Below are 22,883 nucleotides of genomic sequence, written 5' to 3'. Positions count from 1 at the left end.
TTTTCAGAGAGAGTGGAAGGGAGAGAGAAAGAAACATGGATGTGAGAGAGACTCATTGATTGGTTGCCTCCTGCATGTGCCCCAACAGGGGCTGGGGATCAAGCCTGGAACCGAGGTGCCCTTGACTGGAATCGAACCCAAGACCCTTCAGTCCTTGGGCTGACGTTCTAACCACTGAACAAAACTGGCCAGGGCTCTCTGTCACTTTTTAAAACCTTTTCAATGTCAGATACTCTGTTTCATTTAACAGAAAGTTAAAAGTTAAAGCTCTAGTTCTTAACCAACAGCACATTGTCATTCCTTTCTCTATTTAATATTAAACTTTTTGATGATAATTCATTTTTCTTTAAAAGCAAATAGTGTACCTGACCTATTACCATATTTACGTTTTTTATTAGGTGGACCCCACAGGAGAATATGGAAATCTGGTGACTATAAAGTCATTCAAAACAGAATTTCATTTAGCAGGAGGTGTAAATTTACCAAAAATAATAGATTGCGTGGGCTCTGATGGCAAGGAAAGGAGACAGCTTGTCAAGGTGAGACTTTCCTTCTAGGGTGCAGTTCTTAAGAGAGTTAATGGAAAAAGTCAAAAGCTGTAGCTGATATTTTCCTCCTGCTTTATTTGTATCTTTACTTTTATTCTGAATAATTATAAGTAAGGAAAACTAATAGAAATACATTTCTATTAGTTTCTAGAAACAGAATGCTTTTCTCCATTTTTTGTGTGCTTCTGAAAGATCATCATTATTAAAACAATTGATGGAAGTAAAAGAATACTGTTAACATGTACAGACACGATGAGGTTAACAATGAGCTTGCTTGTTACAGGAAATATATTTTGGGGGTTGTTGCTTATTTTCCTGAATAGTTCAAGCTGAAGGTCCTTACTTCGATATCCTGAGTCCGGCACTATGCTAAGTGCTAGCAGATTTCCAGACAGGGACAGCAGTTCTCCCTTAATCTGCTCAAAAGCTCTTTGGGCCTTGCTGAGGGCTGATGGAGACGGAACAGTGCTGCCCCACCCAGGTCTTTTGCAGCTTGCGCTCAGGTAGAGCTCCAGTTAGTCCAATTACAAAGGCAGCTGGGGGGCTTCCTTTTTCTAAAGTGCTCTGCCTACCGCCCAGTGTTATAGCTTGTTCTAAATGAAAGAACAGCCTTCGGTCTTAATTGTTCAGGAGACTGTTAAGAGGTGCCCTGCTGCTCAGATTATTTCTGAGTGCCCTTTCACTGTCTGCGAGGACTCTTGGTATGGTTCTATTGTAAAGAGAATGAACCGTGCTTAGTTATTCATGTTCTGATTATTCTGAAGGGCCGTGATGACCTGAGACAAGATGCTGTGATGCAGCAGGTTTTCCAGATGTGCAATACGCTGCTGCAGAGGAACACCAAGACCAGGAAGAGGAAACTGACTATCTGCACATACAAGGTAGCTAGTTTATACTTCTGCTGCTTCCCCGTAGCACATACGTGATGCCATTATTCAGGCCAGGGGTCACCAATGTTTATTTTCTGTGAAGGACCAGATGGTAAACATTTGAGACTTTATGGGCCACAAAAGGTCTCTGTGACATACTATTTACATTTTCTTTACAACCCTTTTAACCTGAAACCCCATTCTTAGCTCACAGGCAGTACAAACCTCTTATTTAGTCACATTTTTTTTTTTTTTTTTAACAAATTCAATACCTTGTTAACCAACTATTTTGAGCCAGAATTCTCCCGGGGAGCCGGCTACTTTTCCATGTGACCAGTCTGCAAGGTGTTAACTGCAGTTAGATATTTCTTATAATCAGCTGAAGTATTTTTCCTCATCTTAACCATGTGGCTAATTTCTGGTATGAAAGCACTCTTAAAAAGAAAAGTGATACTAAAAAGAAAGTACTGCCCTGGCCGGGTGGCTCAGTTCATTGGATCACCGTCCCCTCCACTGAAGAGTCGTGGGTTCGATTCCTGGTCAGGGCACATGCCTGGGCCATGGGTTTGATCCGCAGTCAGCGCGTGTACTGGAGGCAGTCAGTCAGTGTTTCTCTTTCTCCCTCTCTCCCTCTCCCCCCCTTGCTCTCTCTAAAATCAATAAAAACATACACTTGGGTGAGGGTTAAATTAATTAAGAAAGGAAGATGTAGTGAAGGGGGGGCATAGAGGAGATACATGGTGATGGGAAAATAATTTTTTAAAAAGAAGAAAATACTGATTCAATGAAGACTATAGCACATAAAATAGACTTTTGGAAATTTAAATTTGTTGGGTTTTGACTAGGTAATAAGTTTCCATGGTTAAAAAATTCAATTGTAGCAAAAGGTTTGAAGGCTTCTCTTACTCTCAGTCCTGTCATGCGCCTCCCCCATCTTACCCCTATAAGTACCATTTTCATTTGTTTCAAGAGTTATGCAAATAGAATGTATTTCTCTATTCCCCATTTCCATAGAGAAAAAACAAGATACATATCTTTTTTTAAAGTTTAACAGTATATTATAGATGTCTTTCTCATTTTTTAAGAACTGCATTTTCTCTGTTACATGGTTATTGTATAAAGTGGGCATTTGTGTTGTTAGTAGCCTTTGCTATTGCAAACAATGCTATGCTGCAGAGAATAACCTTGAACATATACTATTTCATATATGTACAGGTCACTTGTGGGGTAGATTTCCAAAAAGTGCATCGATGGGTCAGGATAAGTGCACCTGATGCTGGGAGGCAACCAGGGAGGCCAAGGGAGGCTTCAACCAATCCACGTTCCTGTCGGAGCAAGAAGGAATTCAAGGGCATGACAGAAAGATGTAGCAAAGCACAGTAAATTCATTAAAGCCATAAGACGCTCTCGGAAAGTGGGAGTGGGCGACCTGGGAGAATGAGACCGCCATGGGGTTTGGGTGGAACATTTTTATTAAATGTGAGCTAAGGTGGTCCTTGGCCTCACACTGGCGGGGTGACTGCCAGTGCAGCTGGTCCTTGTCTCTCCCCTCCAGATACCAATTTCTTTTTGGTCTTCCCAATTACAGGAAACGGGTCAGTGATGCCTGTGATGTTCCAGCCAGAACAGAGAAGGGAGAGGGTAGAGCTTGAGGCCTTTGTTCCTATGCTAACTTTCCTCCCACAAACCTGCAATTTGGTAGATATTATCACATCACCCTTGATAGAGGGATGTACCAATTTGCATTTCCTCCAGCAGTTTGCCTGAGAAGACATTTCTCAAGTCATGTTATTCTATGAGTTAATCATCTTTGCCCCTTACATTGAATGCTCATTTAGCATGTTTTAAAAAATAGCAGTAAACCCTCATTTTGAAGTGTCTGTTTTCATAGGCCTGTCCTTTTTGGTTTAATTTCTGTATCTCATATTTGTCATTTATTCTATTCTGTAACAAGTATTCATTGTCCATGTTTCTGTGAAGATATAAATAAGTGTATGGATAATTTCCTGTGTACTGGAGAAGAGGCCTTTCAGAGACACTTGGGGTAGTCCTGTACCTGTTTCTTACACCCACAGAATGGTACAACCAATGAGTGTTTATTCTCTCTAGCAAGTTAACTCTGCTTAACCTAGAAGTATTTTAACCATTAAATAAGACTAATTTAAAAATATAATTGAAAAAAGTCCCTCACAGTAATAAAAAGTTTTGATTACATGAAAAAAATTATTAAAAATAACAGGAAAGAGTAAAGGAAAACTAAGAGAAAGGTACCATGTCTTAAGTAGGAAGACATTGAAAAATGTCAGTGCATTCAAATTAATGCATGGACAGTGAAATTTTAATCACTTTTTTAAAACAATTAGCCAGCATTTTTTATATATTTTTTTATTGTTGATTTTAGAGAGAGGAAGGGAGAGGGAGAGGTAGAAACATTGGTGAGAGAGAAACATCAACATCGATTGGCTGCCTCCTGCATGCCAGCATTGTGCCCAAACCCGGGAATGTGCCCTGACCGGGAATCGAACTGGTGACCTCTTGGTGCATAGGTTGACACTCAACCAATGAGCCACACCAGCCAGGCTTAATCAAATTTTTGTAACTTGGAAAAATAATTTAAAAGTTTTTTTTGAAAAATATATTGATGAGGATGACTAAAATGTCTTTGATAAAAGTAATAGGTGAGAGAAGACTATATCCAGGTATACTCAAGCAAATGGTAAAGCTTTAGTAACGGTGATGGTATGGTTAGTAGCATAAGAAAAGACAGATTAAAGAGACAGAGTAAGTAGCCTTAAAACAGATGTTGATGTATACATTTATAAGAAATCAATCTATAACTATGGCTTTTTTAAAGTTCCTGAATATGCCCTGGCCAATGTGACTCAGTGGTTGGAGCCCCAGCCCAAGCACCAGAGGGTCTTGGGTTCAATTTCCAGCCAAGGGCATGTACCTAGGTTCCAGGTTGGATCCCCACCGCTGGTCAGGGTGCATGCGGGGGGCACCCAATCAATGTGTCTCTCACTTCTTTGTTTCTCTCTCTCTCCCTCCCTCCCTTTCTCCCTTCCACTCTCTCCAAAAAACACAAAACATTGGAAAAAATATCCTAGGTGAGGATTAACAAAGAAAAAAACGTTCCTGAATAAGCCAAAAAGTACTGTTATCTGAGTACGCTGGGATTATGTGTAATACCTGCTTTTTCATATGTTTCAAGTTCTTCACAACACTTTTTTAAAAAACGTATCTTTATTGATTTCAGAGAGAGGAAAGGAGAGGGAGAGAGAGTCATTGATCTGCTGCCTCCTGCACACCCCGTGACTGGGGATCAAGCCCACAATTCAGGCATGTGCCCTGACCGGGAATCAAACCGGGATCTCCTGGATCCTAGGTCAGTGCTCAACCGCTGAGCCACACCCAGCTGGGCACATTTTTTTAATTGTAAAAATAATTGTTAAACTAAAAACTGAAAATAGGGGAGCGGGTGGGGGGGGTGCGGCAAGAAATTAGATCTACCCTCCAAAATTCTGATTGAGTCAGGATATTGTAATTGAAAACAGAACTTAAGTTTGAAACAAATGTAAAACTCTTTAGTTGGGTGGGACAGAGGCAGGGAAGCATATTATTCAGAAGCACCCTTTTCTCTTAGCCTCAAGTCTGTGAGAAATTTGTACATGGAATTTTATAGGATACTAATATAATTGATGCTTTCCATTAGTAGTTTTAAAAAAAGAACTAGTTAGCCCTCAATGAATGCTAAACAAAAGTTAAACTTAGCCCTCCAAAGCTCAACATTACCCAGTAAAATCTCATTCCTTAGTATTAAAAAAAAGTTAAACTTAGATCAATGCTACTCACACTTGGCAGGCATCATAATCACTTGGAGGGTTTGTTAAAACACAGATTGCTAAACCCCATGCTTAGACTTTTAATTCTAGGATGGGGGCCTGAGAATATACATTTCTAGCAACATACCAAGTGACACTGATGCAGCTGTGGTTCAGGGACCACCCTTTGAGACCTGCCTAGTTACTAGACCAGTATAGTTACTTTGCTATTGATCTAGATTAATTGTAGGACAAAGTTGATGAGCTGTTAGTAGTCTCCCATCTGGCATATATTTTATTTTAATTTTCTTTTTTAATATATCTTTATTGATTTCAGAGAGAGGAAGGGAGAGGGAAAGAGAGAGATAGAAACATCAATGATGAGAGAGTCATTGATCAGCTGCCTCTCCCGCACACACCCTAATGGGGATGGAGCCCACAACCTGGGCATGTGCCCTGACTGGGAATCGAACCGTGATTCTCCTGGATCATAGGTCAGTTAGCTGAACCATTGAGCCAGGCCGGCTGGGCTGGCATATATTTTAATGATTGCTGAGAAGTTCTTAGAGGGCAGGTATTCTGTAATGTAAAGGAAAGGAAATTTTTATGCTCTAAATACCAGGGTTTTAGATAGCAAAGATGATAACTGAAGAATTGGTTTACAGTGGGTTGCAAAAAAGTAGGGGCTATAGGAGTATATCCTGATTTTCTCAGAAAGCAGCTAAGGTTTCCAAGCAGATACATTGTTGACCCTCCAGAGTTCATTGCTATAAACCATGAACGAGAGAAGGCCTTGACCTGGAATATTTTTAAAATTTATTTTTAATTTAAATATAGTTGTTATATAATCTTATGTTGGTTATATTTTGTCTACTTGAAATTAGATCTACCCTCCAAAATTCTGATTGAGTCAGGATATTGTAATTGAAACTACACTATGTCTGTTAATAATGTGTCATCGTTTTTAATCTTCCCAGTAAAATTGCCCATTTTATGTTGAGAAATACATTCCTCTTGGTGAAGCTAACAAGATCCTAAAGCAACAATACATATACTTGCAATTATTGAGGTATACTAAAACTGAGACTACAATATTTTCCAAAGTGAAATTCTTCAAACTTGTTTGATATTAAAAGTATAAAAAAAGCAGGGTTAATTCCTCATCCAAATGGAACAAACTAAGTATGGCTCAGTACAGGCAATGAAGGGCATCATTAACAGGATTGACTTCTCGAGGGAATTGTGGAGACTAAGAGATGAGCAGGTTCTCAGAAGCCTAAGCAGCAAGCTAGAAAATCTTACTCTTTGAGCTTAAGTATATTTTTGGTTGCTTTCCTCCAAGGAGCTTTGTCTCCTATGGACAGAGAAATAGTAATTCAACTTGGAAAAATGTTTCACACCAACTCTGATAGTTGAGCAACTGTCACGTGCTGTTTAATGCCCTTTCATAATCAAAAGGTATCTAATCTCTAACTTCAGGTGGTTCCCCTTTCTCAGCGAAGTGGTGTTCTTGAATGGTGCACGGGAACTGTCCCTATTGGTGAATTTCTTGTTAACAATGAGAATGGTGCTCATAAAAGATACAGGCCAAACGATATCAGTGCCTATCAGTGCCAGAAGAAAATGTTGGTAAGTGACACTCATAAGTATGAGTTATTGCAAGATTGTTTAATAGCTTATTAAAGCTGATAGTTATCAAATATTATAGAATACAAAAGGTTTAATTTCAGCCAATAATTGTTAATGATAACTAAGTAAAAGAAAGTAAGCTCACCAGAATGAAAGGGTGTATGAATGGAAAAGGAAGGTTTTTTAACTGTTTAATGTCAACCCTTGTCTGATAAGAAATTTTAACATTTTTCAATGTATGCTAATTCTTAACAAAACACTGAAACCAAAAAAAATATGAAATAATTTTTATATGAACCTAATATAGAGAACTTCTAAGACCCTTGCCACATTACACAGGTCATTTGGTCTAACATACACTCAGTCAGCAACATTTATTGAATCCCTCCTCTGTGCCAGGTGAGATTTCACAAATTAGAAATTTCACAGATGATATGACTAATCATCATTGTATTTATCCCATTGAAAGATGAGAAGAAATGCAGAGAATTTCACTTGCCCACGGTCAGGGAGCAAGGATTTGAACCTTGTCTCTCCAACTCTAAAATCCATTTCCTTTTCCTTTTATTGTGCAGGGTACAGTGTGGGCTCAGAGGAGGAAGTGGTTAGGTCTCCTGGGATTGGCAGAGTAGAGGGAATCAGATTCAGGAAAGGCTTCGTGGAGGAGATGGTGTTTGAGCAAAGTTTTGTAAAGGAATTTGTCTTCCAAGAAGGAGATACAAGCAAAGGAGGCGTGAACACGCAGGTTAAAGACAGTGTAGGGTTAGCCTTTGAGGAGGAGCAGATAGGAGATTGGAGCAGTAATCATTAGTCAAAAAAATGGAGATTGCTTTATGATGTGCTAAGAAATTTGCATTTTACCCTGTAGGCAACAGAGAACCCTTGAGAAAAATATTAATATCAGATTTGCATTTTAGAAAGATAACTGACAGCACTATGGGTTATATTTTTGGGAAATCCCACTAGAGGCATGAGGCGCAGGGGATCTGAACTAAGACTCGTAACAGTAGGAATGGTGAATAGGGGGTACGTGTAAGAAATATTAGGTAGGCGGAAATGATAGGATTTGGTTACTGATTACAGGTGGGATTGGTGAAAAAGAGTAATCAGTGGCACCCAGTTTTCTGGTTGGGGTGATTGGAGGGCCTGTTTACTGTGTCAAAAAATAGAGGAAGTGGCAGAGCTTTGCCACAGCTGAGAAGGTGGATTAGTTTGGATTTGGAAGTGATCCCAGTGAAGAAGCTCAGTGGGCAGTTGAAAAAGCTCATCAGGCTGGAGCTTAGTAAAGGTGTCCTAGCCAAAGGTAGGGATTTGGAAGTCATCAGCACATAGGTGAGAGTTGAGCCCATTGAAGTAGACAGACTTTGCTTTGGGAAAGTGTTATAGTGTATAGTGAGAAGATGTTAGGGGACAGATATGAGATCTGTCAGCTACTTTGCCATCTATCAGTGATTCTTCGATTCTTCCTCCGGGTCTCTGTTTCCTGTCCCACTGATAGCCATGATACCACCTAAGACTCTCTGGAGCTACCTTTGTCATTTTTGTGTTTACTTCCACGTAGATTACAGGGTCATGCAAGTTAGAATTTACTTTAAAACAGTCACTATTGGTGTGCCTCCTTCCACTAATATTAACATGAAAGCCCTAAGGAGTTAGGAACCTTATTAATTGCTTCCCTCACCAAACTGTTAGCTTCTTGTGAGTAGAGATATCTTTTTATGCCTCTATGTCTATCATACTATTTTCCATATAGACACTATTAGTAGACTTAAATTAGTTGAACACAATATTGAGAAAATAATTTTATATTTAATCTATTTAAAGGATGTGCAAAAGAAGTCTTACGAAGAGAAATATGAAACCTTCATGCTTATTTGTCAGAATTTTCAACCAGTTTTTCGTTACTTCTGCATGGAAAAATTCTTGGACCCAGCTGTTTGGTTTGAGAAACGATTGGCCTATACTCGCAGTGTGGCTACTTCTTCTATTGGTAATCTTATATATTTCAGTAGATTCAGCACTTCCTACATTCTTAGTTGCATGTGATGATGGTGTTGGTGGTTGTCAACCAAACCATCTTCTTCATTAGGTCATTGAGTTTCTTGGCCATCCTGATTCTTAGCTTATAATTGTAGCTCTTCTTAGCTTTTATAGAAAATTCTCCTGCCCTAAGGTAGAGAAATAAGACTGGTTATTCTTTTTTTAAAGAATAGTTTATTGATTTTTAGAGAGAGAGGAGGGGAGAGAGAGAAACATTGATGTGAGAGCGAAACATTGATTGGCTTCCTCCTGCATGCCCCATGCCTGGGATCGGCCCCCAACCAGGGCATGTGCCCTGACCGGGAATCGAACCAGCAGCCTTTCTGTGCAGGGGACAATGCCCAACCAATGGAACCACACCGGCCAGGGCTATTCTTTTTTGTTTAGTAGTGAATGTGGTTTATTTTCTCTTCCTGAATTCACATTATTTTCTGAGATTTTTCTTTGGAAAATAATAAAACCCATGATAACTTCATGTAAGTTATTTCCTTTTATTATTTTTATTTTTTGCATAGGACCTCTATAATCTCTTAATATTGTCACCCAATGATTGATTCTGTTTAATAGAATTTTGTTTTTGGAATAGAAATAATATTCAGTGTACAATGTATATTTTTACTTTATGGTTTTGTGGGGGGTTTTAAATTTCTAACAGACTGGAATAGCTAGAAAGAGCCATTAAAACCTTAGAGTATGAGAACTAACAAGAACATCAGAGATCTTTTAATCTACTGGTTTTTAACTGACGACTACCTCCATCACCCCAGGAAGGCAGGGCATGTATGTTTTGAAAAAAGTTGTAGGTAATTATGAAATCCTCTTCTTTTCTGCATTGGGGATCATTCATCTGATTCAACTAACTTAGCTTATAAACAAGAAAGTAGGCCCAGTTAATGGTAGAGCAAGCCAGGTGCTCGGGCATCCTGACTCCCTATGTGGTGTCTTTTCTGTAACAACCTAGTGTCTTTCTGTAGGTTAAAGGCATTTTAAGGCATGTCATAATCTGTCTTAAAAATAGAAATGCAGTTTTTTCTGCTATATAGTTGGTGAAATGAATTAATGATTAATTTGTGTTAAATACAATCAAGCGGAAGAAAGTTTCACTGAAGAATGAAGATTTACTCATAGGTTACTCAATATCTGAATGCATACAATGCACTGCTTTGGCCCTGGTAAATAATGGTCTCAACTTTAACCACACCAGTTTTGAAGTACTGATATTTTTAAATGTGTGCTTTATTAGTAAAGGGAAAACTTTTTAGCAAATCATCTTACAATTTGTAAAGTGCAATATAAACAAAAATACCTGGCGAGATTTGACTTCAATTCAAAATGGCCAGTTACGTACTTGATTTCCTTTAAGTAAAAAGCCCAAGCTACTTAAAAATTATGTAGTGTAAAGTCAGTGATAATAGTTGAAATTGACTAAATATGTTATTAGAAATAGATGATATCAGTGATTTCCGGTTGTTTTTTTCACCAGTTGGTTACATACTTGGACTTGGTGATAGACATGTACAGAATATCTTGATAAATGAGCAGTCAGCAGAACTTGTACATATAGATTTAGGTAAGTAATAAAAGATACATATTTTTATTTTGTTTAATAAATATTTAGTCATCAGTAAACGTCGTTTTCCTACCAAGAAGAAGTAGCAGGTTATAGGAATGGGGAGACAGTGTGCCGGCCTAAAGCTTGCATGTAATTGAGGAGCTTGAGAGAGAGAGGTTGCTACCAGGCTGTAAAAAGCCAAGCTAAGAAGTTTCAACTTCAGTCTGTTAAACAGTGAAAAGTAAATGAAGATATATTTACGCTGGACATGATTGCATTTGATTATTGGAATGATCATTTGGGAGCAATATTCGCAGCAGGCAGCTAAGTTAGTGGGCATTGCAATAGTTTAGACGAGAGGGTGAACAGTTGGGCTACATTTGTAGACCAGGGCATTGGATCGGGGGCACATTTCAGTAGTAACCTGCACCAGTGATACTAGGTGTGGAAAACAGTGGGGGGCCTCCAGCGTAACTGAAGTTTCTAGTGAGGAACACAGCAGATTTTGTAACGAATAAGGAAGCAGTGGGTTTAGTTTCGCACATTGTCTCGAGGTGTTGATGGGGCTTCCAGGGGGAGTAGGCAGTTTAATATACAGGAGAGCAGAGAAGTTGCGTGTAATGACATGTAGAACGTTCAGCAAATAGGTTTCAGGTGAAGCCAGTGGACTGGAGGAGGTTCTGACGCCAGACATGAGCCTTGATAAAGAGGACCAGGGATGGGACCGTAGGGAATGAAAAGGCTGAGTCCGAGGAGAAACAGAAATAACCACATGGGATGAGTGCTGAGAACAGGCCTTTGTGTGTAACAGTCAGTCAGCCTCAGAGGCCTGGGAGGTAGGTAACCTTTGGGTAGAGCGGGTGAGTGAGACTGAAAAGGCAAGGATTGAGTGGAGGTGAAAGATGTGCAGTCTAAGAATGTGGAATTGTTCTGCAAGAAGTCGAAAGGAAGCGGGGAGAGGAATTTGCCACAGAGATGAGACAGAGACACATTCAGTCCTTTTTTTGTTTGTTTTGAGGGGCTTTTGTTTGCTTTTTTAATATGAGAGAGGCATGAACATGTTAGATGTTGATAAGATACAGGAAAGAGACAAAGATAATTCAGGTAGAAAGGGGTAAGTAAAAAACATGCAAAGCAGTGTAAGAGGCACTTTCCTCAGGTGACAACCCTGCGTTTGTAGTGGGGCCATGGTGTCACCATGACTTCCTCAGGCAGCCCTAACGTGCCTGGTGTTGAAGGGCTAGTCTGGAGGGCGAGGTGTGGGCGGGCAGGGAGAGCTGAGCTACTCGTGAGAGTAATCAACGTGCAGCCTGTGCTGTGAGCTGAGCAGGGAAGGGAGGGAAGCTAATGGACCAGAAATCTCAGCGAGTTTGAAGACTGTTTAATAAAATAAATGTAAAGAAGAGGATTTGATTAGAATGTAGAATTTAAGATTTCTAAGAAGGTGCAGCTTTTAGGAAATTAGAAATTCTACAGTGTAATCCATATAAGTGGTTTACTAAGAGAGAGTTAAATTGAATTCCATTAGAAAAAGTTCAGGAATTTTATAAATTCAAATATATTGATGTATGTATATATGTGTACATGTCTGTATAGCCTCTGCATTTTAAATTCTACCTGTAACTACTTCATTTTTTAAAATCACCCTTTAATCTATCTTTCTCTAATTATGTCAAGAAGTAGTTAATGTTTTTAACAGTGGTGGAGATCAGGAAACCAGGCTGAACAGAAATAGAATAAACTTCTGTGTGTTATAACACTGAGGGGATATAGGTGACCAGTTATTTGGTGCCTCTACAAAGTTCACATGCCAGTTGGGAGGAAAGTCCATTAGCTATGGAGCCTCCTAACCTCACTGTGTTTTTTCTTAGGAGTTGCTTTTGAACAGGGTAAAATCCTTCCTACTCCTGAAACAGTCCCTTTTAGACTCACCAGAGATATTGTGGATGGAATGGGGATTACTGGTGTTGAAGGCGTCTTCAGAAGGTAAGTGACGTAAGGTAGGGCAGATAATTTTTGATGTCAAAGTCATTTGGATTATTGATTTCTATAGATTACAGAATTCATTGCTAGAATTACACCCCAGTGCTTTGCCGGTACTAAGGAAAAGACCCTGGGTGAATAGTAATCGTTTCCCCTTCTTTCAGATCACCTGGGACCTCACCCAATATTTCATATATACTGTCCATCCTGACCTCCTCTGGAAGAGCCTGCCTGCCGTTAGTGCCTTTGTTCTAGCTCACTCTTTCTTTTTACTGCTCGAAACTCCTGTTGGGTGCTCGTCATTGGGCATGTAAACTGTCCCGAAGGAGCTTACAATCTAGTTGCGGTGCCTGCTAAAAGAAATGTGCGGTTCCCTGTGGTTTTCCCAGCGTAGGGGTATGCAAGGGCAGGTTCTAGTTAAAGTAAACTAATAATTACCGTAACAAGTAATGACTGAAAGAAATATTTTATAGTATTGTGTTATTCTTATATTCACATGTATAATTATTAAAGTATAGTTGGCATACCCTATTTTATTAGTTTCAGGAATACAACGTAGGGATTTGACATTTATATACCTTACTGTGTGATCACCATGATAAATCTAATAATAGCCTTAGGTCACCATACAAAATTATTATATTATTGACTGTGTTCCTTGTGCTGTGTATTCCATCCCTCTGACTTATTTATTTTATGACTGGGATTTGCACTTCTTAATCCCTTTCACCTTTTCATCCATTCCCCCCGCCCTCCGGTAACCGTCAGTCTGTTCTCTGTGTCTGTGAGTCTGTTTCTGATTTGATTTGTTGATTTTGTTTTCTTAGATTCCACATATAAGTGAGATCATAGGGTATTTAGCTTTGTTCGTCTGACTTATTTCACTAGTATAATACTCCTAGGTCTACTTAATGGCTTTTGTTGCTGTTGCTTGGGGAGACACAGCTAAAAAAAATATCGCTAGGACTAATGTCAGAGTTTATGGCCTATGTTTTCTTCTAGGAGTTTTGTGGTTTTAGGTTTTATACTTAAGTCTTTTAACTTATTTTGAGTTTATTTTTGTATTTGGTATAAAAGAGAGATCTAGTTGTATTTTTTTGCATTGTTGCAATCACATACATATATGTGATTTTATATATATATAATCACATCCTCTTTATCCATTCAGCTATTGATGAACACCTAGGTTGTTTCCATATCTTGGCTATTGTAAATAATGCTGCAGTGAACATAAGGGTGCATATATCTTTTCCAATTAGTGTTTTCATTTTATTTTTATAAATACCCAGAAGTGGAATTGCCGAGTTGTATGACAGTTCTATTTTTAATTTTTTGAGGCACCCCCATACTATTTTCCATAGTGGCTGCACCAATTTACAATCCCACCAACAGCGCACAAGGGTTCCCTTTTCTCCACACCCTCGCCAGCACTTGTTTGTTGACTTTTTGATAGTAGCCATTCTAACAGATGCGAGGTGATATCTCATTGCAGTTTTGATTTACATTTCCCTGGTGATTGGTGATGTTGAGCATCTTTCCATGTTTGTTGGCCGTCTACAGGGTGAGGCAAAAGTAGGTTTATAGTTGTGAGTACATGAAACACAGATTTTATTCTTTTTTTAAATTTATTTTTATTGTTGAGAGTATTACAGATGCCCCCCATTTCCTGTTTTGCCCCCCACAGATTTTATTCTTGTATTATTATTTATTAATTATTGTATTATTTTCCATACGAACAACTGTAAGCCTGCTTTTGCACCCTGTATGTCTTCTTTGGAGAAATGTCTATTCAGGTCCTCTGCCCATTTTTTAACTGGGTTGTTTGTTTTCTGATGTTGAGTTCTTTATATATTTTGGATATTAACCTCTTACCAGATATGTCATTAATAGGTTGTCTTTTTGTTTTGTTGATGGTTTCCTTTGCTGTGCAAAAGCTTTGTAGTTTGATAATGCTTTTGTTGCTGTAGCCTAGAGAGACACATCTTAAAAAAATATTGCTAAGATCCATATCAAAGAGTTTACTGCCTATGTTTTATTCTAGGAGTTTTATGATTTTTAAGTCTTACATTTAAGTCTTTAATCCATTATTTTTGTACATGGTGTCCAGTTTTACTTTTTTGCATGTATCTGTACAGTTTTTCCAACACCATTTATTGAAGAGGCTGTCTTTTCCCCATTGTGTGTGCTTGCCTCCTTTGCCCTGGAATAAGTTGCCATATAAGTGTGGATTTATTTCTGGGTTCTCTGTTCTGTTCCATGTAGGTATATATTTGTATTCATCTTAGAAACATCTACTGAAAGCCCATTCTGCCAAGTGTTATGCTCTTTGAGATATTAATTTGGAAATTAACAGTAGTTTCAGTATACTACACATGAAGATAGATAGAAAGATGATAGATAGATGATAGGTAGGTAGATAGATGATAGATAGATGATAGATAGATGATAGATGATGATGATGGTAGATGATAGATAGATAGATAGATAGATAGATAGATAGATAGATAGATAGATAGATGATAGATAGATAGATGATAGATGGATGTTGAAAACATCGGTGTGTAACAAAACCCTATTTACAATGTGTTTGTAGATGCTGTGAGAAAACCATGGAGGTTATGAGAAATTCTCAGGAGACGCTGTTAACCATTGTAGAGGTAAAGTATATTATAAGGAAATTTTCATCTCCCTACCTGGTAGAATGTATCTTGTCAGCGGGTTAGTGGTTTGAAGGCCAGTGCTGCATTTTAAGGTGGTGGAGTGATGCGGGAGGGTGGGGGCCGCACCCCTCGGTGACTGGCGGTGTAGAATGCCTCCAGGTCCCGCAAGTGCCCCAGCATGTTACAGCATAACAGGTGATCTCTAGTCTTGAATACGTAAATCAGCACTTTCGCATCTTCGATATCTCGTTTGGTATTGATTGTTTTCAGGACCGATTCCGTAGCGGGATTAAGAGAAGTCTCTAGGTTAGCTCCTTTTCCCTGCCCACGCTCAGAGCCATCGAGCCAGCGGTTCGTGGAGGGACGGGCTGTGGAGTAAGGTGAAACGGGCTTGCTGCCGGTGCCCCCTCAGGGCTGCTCTGCTGTCTTAACCTTGGGGCGGCTGCCCAGCGGGGATTTGGCCTACAGAACCGGAAACCTCATCAGGCTCGCTGCCTCATGCTAAACGGCAGAAAGGGAAGGAAGTCAGGCAGACTCCAGTGCTCATGGCCTTAGCTCTGCCCGGCGAGAGCTGTGCACCTAGCGCAGGCATTCACTGCCTTGGTCAAGGGTGGGTACGGCAGAGATTAGGAGTCTTTCCTCCTCAGGGCAGCATGGGAAGTAGAGTGTAGGCACCCCTGTCTTAAATTCTTTAGTTTTTTGTTCCTTTAACCTGGTGGTGCTGGACCTGGCTGGACTTCATTGTCACCTGTACTGCTTTTAAAAAATATCAATGCTGACCTAACTTCTAGGCATGGGGCAAGAGCATTTGTATTTTTTAAAAGCTCTCCTACTGCACAGCCAAGGTTGAAAATCACTGCCTTTAATTCTCTGGCATTACCTTTAAGCCTGTGATCAACAAGGGTGGGGCTGTAGCCTGTGTAGAGGGAAATTAACAGTCTGTAGGGTGGTCCTGTGTCCAGTTTATGAACAAAGGCCTCTCTATAGATCTTTGGAGTGCTGGTTGCAATATAGATTTTTGCTACAAAGGGGGTGCTAAAATAGATCCCAATGATATGTTGGTAATTTAAATACAAGGCTATGTTGTTTCCAAGGCTGAATGAAAATGCATTCCCTTTTCTTTTTCCATTTCAAATTATGTTCATACATGTCACTTATTGCAATTTGCCATTGGTTCTGCAGTAAGAGTAAATGATAACCTGGATGCCTCCAAAATGTAGGAAGTAAAATCTAAAATCTAATTTATCTTGCCTTTTTGCATTTAAGACAACAAGTCCAAACTTTTCAAATTTATTTAAGATCCAGAGAAGTTTAACATGTTGCCTGGTATTTTACTCTGCTCAGTATCAGGCAGAGGATCTCTCATGCCTGGGTGGATTTGGGGGCTCCTTCCGTAGCCATGCCCTGACTTCACGCTTGCTGGAAGGGAGTAGTTTCTTCAAGGCCTCAGAAGTGTTCTTAGTGGAATGCCAGATTGCTGTGAGCCTCGTTCTTTAAGCAGGGGTAGGATTTCAAATTAGAGAAGTAACAGTAGCCAAACTACCTGGGGGTTCCTATACCATTGTAAGTGATGATGGACACACGGGGTCCGGGGCCTCTTGTCACTACTTGAGCCAAATTAAGCAGAGACAAGGTTGAATCATATATGAGTGTTTATTCCAATAACGCCAGCAGTATAGGGAGAGCGGTCGGTCACCCTGGAAATTCTGCTCTGACTCCCCTTGACAGTTGGTTGATTATATACCAGTGAGGGAAGAGGTAACTACATGCAGCTGCGAGCTACAAGTGTAACAGAGAAAGGGGGCGAGGAGGGGGGTCTGCAGCCTGGCCTTCAGGAGCTCAAAGTCCAATAACAAGGTGTTTAATCTTCTGTGATGTTACAAACAGCTCAGCCCTTCCCTGGGACCAGAGAATGGTCAGTGTTCCTGAGGCAAACTCACGGGGGCGGGTCAGGGTGCGGGCACAGCAACCAGATCAAATCGTGTCCAGTCCTTGGTCTGTTCTCCAAATGTATTTCTTTCCTGAGTGCTGGACCATCGAGGCATCTTATCTTTTTACAGCCTTGTTTCAGCCTCCAGTTTCCTGGGTCTGTAAGAAAACTCATTTATAGTTAGTAAGGTAAATAATGATTAAACAACTGTGGCTCTGTGTTTTGTTTTTAAAATATGTCTTTATTGATTTCAGAGGGAGAGAGAGATAGAAACATCAATGATGAGTCATTGATCGGCTGCCTCCTGCACGCCCCCTGCTGGGCATGGAGCCCGCAACCCGGGCATGTGCCCTGACGGGGAATCGAACCGCAATCTCCTGAATCCTAGGTCGATGCTCAGGCGCTGAGCCACGCGGCCAGGCAGTGGCTCTATTCTTATTATGTGCCTTCCCCACTATCATAAGGACTTCAGATTTTACTGAGTGAGATGGAAACTGTCAGAGGGTGTTGAGCCTGGGAAGTGATTTGCATCTCCACCTACAATAACTGTGTCACTTGCAAGATCACCCTCTCATGCTTTACGTGTTTTCCATGGAGCCACCCAGTCTTCCCTATGTGAATCTGTTCAGATTTCCTGAAATCATTTGATGTGCTTGTCCCGATCTTTAAGAGTATTTTGCCAACTGAAGACTGCATCCTCAGCTAGGAGGGTGCTTTTCAGTGGCAGCGTGGGCCCTAGTCCTCTGGAATGCCACTCCAGGCTCCTCTCTTGTATCCACTACTTTTCCTGTCTTAGGTTTCATTGAGTCACAGTCGCTGTTTCTGATGTGCTATCAATGAAAGCATCTCCTTACTTCCCAAATCCCTCTTTTTGTTGTTTTGTTAATCCTTACCTGAGGATATTTTTTCCATTGATTTTTAGAGAGAGTGGAAGGGAGGGAGGCAGAGAGGGAGAGAGAGAAGCGTGGATGTAAGAGAGACACATCCATTGGTTGCCTCCTGCATGCACCCCCAACCAGGGCCGGGATCGAACCTGCAACCTGGGTATGTGTCCTTGACTAGAAATCGAACCTGCGGCCCTTTGGCAGGCAGGCCGATGCTCTAACCACTGAGCCACACCAGCCAGGGCCCAAATCCTCGAGCACTTCGACTTAGGTGCATTTCCCTTTCCCTCTCGGTGTGTTCGTCTTTCCTGGCCTTCCTGGCTGCTGCCACTTCCTGACAGACCATTCTGTCCTCCAAGATTTTCATCAGTTCTACTAAGGAAATCTCTCTCTTTAACTCCATGGTTCTTAGCCAAGGGCAGTTGTGTCCCTTAGAGGATAGTTGGCAATGTCTGAAGACATTTTTGGTTGTCATAATGGGGCAGGGGGTGGGTGGGGATACTACCGACACTGGCTTGTTTGGGCCAGCGAGGCCGCTTACATCCTGTGCACAGGACAGCCCTGAGCAAGGAAGTGTCCAGCTCCAAAGCCAGCAGTGCCGAGGTGAGAGCCTCTGCTCTGTCTAGTCAGTCTCTATTCCCTTATTGTTTTCATTCAGCCACTTCTGTCTGACAGTAAGACTAAAGTATACTTTTCAGATTACTTCCTCCTTAATTCCAGAATTTGCAGATATTTCTAATACAAGCCCTTGGGATTGAAATAATTTAATTGTGGTGTTTCTGTACTTCAGCCCAAACAGACCATGCAGTCTCTTTACAATTGGGGTCCTCATTCCTTTTCATTAGTTGATTAATAAAATAGACCTCCCTTTTGTGGGTGAAACTGGTTTGGATCTCTAAAGTCTAAAGCGATGGCAGTGCTCAAATTGAAGTCACATAGGGCCCCTGAATTTATGGGCAAACTACATATATTCAAAGTCAGTCCCTCCACAGTTTTTAATGGCCCAGTAAGGAAACATGGCTCAAGGGATGTCACTGCCGCCCACCATGGAGGAAAAATGAATTCAGAATGGGCTAAGAAGCCCGGAACATTATGCTCGTATAGTTTCCTCCATAAGGAAACAAGAGGCCTGTGCAGTAAGTTTGCCCCTCCCCCAAACCAACTACCGTATGATTGGTCTCTTGTTATTTTTTTAAAGATTTTTTTAAATTGACTCTTTTTTAGAGTGAGAAAAACATTGATGTGAGAGAGAAACATCTATCGACTGCCTACTGCATGCCCCCTACTGGGGATCGAGCCCAAAACCAGGGCATGTGTCCTGACTGGGAATCAAACTGACAGCATTTCAGTGCACTCGACAATGCCTAGTCTCACTGAACCACAGCGGCCACGGCTGGCCTGTTGTTTTTATAATACGGGGTCTCCTGTTTCTGACATCGTCCAAATGCATGTTGTTCTCATACTAAGTTCTCTCTGCCTAGGTCCTCCTGTACGATCCTCTCTTTGACTGGACCATGAACCCTTTGAAAGCTTTGTATTTACAGCAGAGGCTGGAAGATGAAGCTGAGCTCCACTCCACCCTGAATGCAGATGACCAAGAATGCAAACACAGTCTCAGGTGAGCAGTGTTTCAGGAAGGACCTATTGTCAGTTGTCAGATTTTCCTATTCCCAAGGCCCTTTGAACTTTTCCATGTCATTAATACCTTTGTGTTTTTGTCATTAGTGAAATTGACCAGAGTTTCAACAAAGTAGCTGAACGTGTCTTGATGAGACTACAAGAGAAACTAAAAGGAGTGGAGGAAGGAACTGTGCTCAGTGTGGGTGGGCAAGTGAATTTGCTCATTCAACAGGCCATGGACCCCAAAAACCTCAGCCGACTTTTCCCAGGATGGAAAGCGTGGGTGTGATATTCAGCATATGAATTACCCTTGAATTCAACCTTCAGAAGTTATGTGTTGGCCTTTATTTTTAACCCACCCATACTTTGAATATATGGTGGTATTAACTAAGCAAACTACTGTGTTGTTTAAAAAATGTCTCATACTCACTTCCGTCACCTAAAGATGCTTTGACGGTCTCAAGGAACATCTCTTCTTGTACACTTTAGAAATAATTGTCATTCGTGCTGTACTTCTAGGCGAGACATTTGTTTTTCCTTCTCAAATATATGCTTGTATCATTTTCAGTAGAATCATTAACCTATGCTTTAGCTGAAAATGGAAGCCCAGGAAGCAGGAACATCACTGACAGTTCCTCCTGTGTCCTAGATATATATAAATGAAATTATTTGTTATTAATATATAAAAGGAAGAAAACAATGTCAAAATTGTAACCATCTATATATCAGGGCAAAACTATCTTAAAAATAAGAAGCAGTGTTGGAAACAAAGTAGCATTTAGGAAATACTTGTGGATTTTCAGTAGCAAGATCACCCAGTGTTACTGAATAAAAAAGTTGTTATGGAGAACAAGTTTCAAAGATACACCTAGTATGACTACAATTTTTAAAAAATGTACATTGACCCCCTCATTGTATTCTCTCCACCTTTTAAGCCCTCTGTGTTTTCCAGTTCTTTATCTTTCTGTGGTGCCTTCATAGCTGTCTTCTGGTTCATGAATTGTCATGTCAGCTGTTCATACAATCTCCTTTTAAAATTATTCATTGGGTATCTTCTTTCAAAAATTGCTTTTAATTTCTAGCTGTGTATCATTCTTCAGATCTGCCTCTTGTCTCATGATGTCTAGTTGTGTGTTTTTTTAACTTTTCAGTTCCTTTTATGTCACCACTTTAAACATCCCTATTTTATAGCCTAATAGCTCTATTAAATCAAGTTCCTGTTGTTTCTACATGTTGATTCTTATATTTGTAGACTGTTTACCCATGTATTTTGTAAGTTTGAAAAGTGAGCTTATTTTCAGCAGGGCTTTGTCTATAGGGACCTTGAGTGACGTTAATAATAATTCCTTCCAGATAAGTTTTGTGTCTCCTGATGGCCCTCATGTTCCCAGGGCTGTTGCTGACAAAGAACCACTAATTGTGTTAATTTCTTGGCCTCTGAGTTTCCAGACCCCAAGAGTAGTGTAAGTTACTGAGAAGACTCCCTGGCCGACAGGCGCGTTCTCCCATTGTCTTCCTTTGCTAGGGGGCAGAATGTTTTCTTGCCTCCCCCTTCCCTGAGGGTGCCATCCTCCATGTGTCCCACCTTTATGGCGGGCTGGAGGGGAGGTGCGTTCAACTCCTACCCACTGCCTTTCGCGAGCTCAAGGTTTCATCAGTTCCCTTATAGATGTTAAGGCCAAAACCCATAGCTTAGTGGGACTGGCAGATTGTGCCAGGACAGCTGGAATGGCAGCTCGCAATTTACCACTCCAGTTTTCAGTTCCCTTCATTTGTGGCCCCCAGGATTTCCCCTTGCTTATTTTTAAGTTCTGCTGTGCATTTAATAGATTGTTTCTTACATCTAGTCCAGCATTTCTGTGTTTTGTTGGAGAGGAAGGTTTTAGGTATCCAGTTTGATACCTAGCTAGAAATGGAACACTTTACTGCCCCCATGCTGCCATCAGATAAGCAGGTGAAACCACTGACTTGTCTGTTGGTGGCTTTAACTTCTCCATCGTTGGGAAAATGTTCATCTCTGCTGCAGAGATTAAGAAATGGGTGGTTGAACTTTCCTCTTATTGGTTTAGGTAACCAGTTTATGTAAACAGTTTTTTCTTTTGAAGGGTTAGCGTTTCTGTCTGTTGCCAATGGCAAACACTCAGATCTGATCTCCCCACCTTCCTCTCCCTCCAAACACAGTCTCTAGAGCTTTGTGGACTAGAAATTTCTTGATTTGGTTTCTGGGGAACTGTTCTTAAAATTGTTTTGCATTTCAAATTACAAACTATTCTTGGCATATCTTTTTCTTATAGGCTGCCTTTATTAGTACTAAAACTACCAATATATACCAAATATTGGTAAATCAAGGGAATGTAATAAACTTAGAATATCTTTATTTAAGCAAGCCTTGAAGCCTTCATGCATGAATAAGAAATGATCAATTAGATGAATTTGTAACTAATTCTTGGTAGTTGATGTATCCAAAGAGCTTTGAATAACATCATGAACCTGTCCTGCTATTCAGATATTAATAAGGATATTAATGGCTTTGGAAAGTACCAAATTTGCAGATAACCAACCTAGGAGAATAGCTAATTTACGGGTAATAAAATTAGAATTCAAAAAGATGTTGACAAGCTGGAACAGTCTGGAAATGAATAGCATAAAAATTTATCACGAATACATTGAGTAGTAGTCAGGCTTCTAACATTGATTATAGAATGTTTGTTGTATGCTCAGTACTTGACATACTTTATATGCAGTGTCTCTTGCAAGGTTAGTTTACACCTGGAGAAAGTGAAACTGGAGAAATAATGTAAATACATTAAGCCCGCAGTATAGTAAGTCAGACATGCAAGTCTGTGGACAATCCCTAACTTGAAAAGCCTTCAAGTGAAAAGAATCTAGACTTCACCAGTTTGCTCACCAGGTCAGTGGAACCAAATAGAGAAGCTACTAGAAAAGCTAATAAATTACAGACTGAACAGTTGTGTCCAGATCAAGGAAGATCATATCCCCGCACCACTCTCTGTGCTAGTAATACCACCCCAAAGTATCTCCCTAGCCAGCAGGTACATAAATCCATGGTCATTCTAGTATATTCCTGAAATATATACACTTAGTAATCCAAATAGTTTAAATATGTCTAAAGCAAAAGAAGCAAAAAGGAAAAACTGGACTTATTAAAGATTTAAATAAGCTCGTCTTTAAAAAATGTAGAAAGCACCCTGGCTGGTGTTGCCCAGTGGTTAGAGCATCAGCCCGAGCACCAAAGGGTCCCGGGTCTGATTCCTGGTCAGGGGCACGCACTTGGATTGTAGGTCTGACCCCCTCCTTGGTCGGGGCGTGTGCGAGAGGCAGGCAGT

General features: G+C 40.3%; 1 protein-coding gene across 1 annotated transcript in view; it reads left to right on the top strand.

Moving 5' to 3' along the window:
* The window catches only part of ATM (ATM serine/threonine kinase), a 108,072-nt gene extending 88,099 nt beyond the window's left edge, over positions 1–19,973 (top strand). Inside the window, exons 56-64 of the mRNA XM_081155496.1 lie at positions 399–539; positions 1,313–1,429; positions 6,718–6,867; positions 8,692–8,857; positions 10,391–10,477; positions 12,331–12,445; positions 15,036–15,099; positions 19,398–19,534; positions 19,642–19,973. Of these exons, the coding sequence (XP_081011622.1) occupies positions 399–539; positions 1,313–1,429; positions 6,718–6,867; positions 8,692–8,857; positions 10,391–10,477; positions 12,331–12,445; positions 15,036–15,099; positions 19,398–19,534; positions 19,642–19,825 (1,161 nt within the window). The 3' untranslated portion in view covers positions 19,826–19,973. The remainder of the gene's footprint in view (positions 1–398; positions 540–1,312; positions 1,430–6,717; positions 6,868–8,691; positions 8,858–10,390; positions 10,478–12,330; positions 12,446–15,035; positions 15,100–19,397; positions 19,535–19,641) is intronic.
* The last annotated feature ends 2,910 nt before the right edge of the window (positions 19,974–22,883 follow it).

This window comes from Miniopterus schreibersii (assembly GCF_964146895.1).
Source record: "Miniopterus schreibersii genome assembly, chromosome: 12".
Classification (NCBI taxonomy): Eukaryota; Metazoa; Chordata; class Mammalia; order Chiroptera; family Miniopteridae; genus Miniopterus; species Miniopterus schreibersii.
Note: the sequence above shows the minus strand (reverse complement) of the source record. Positions and strands in the feature narration are given on the sequence as shown.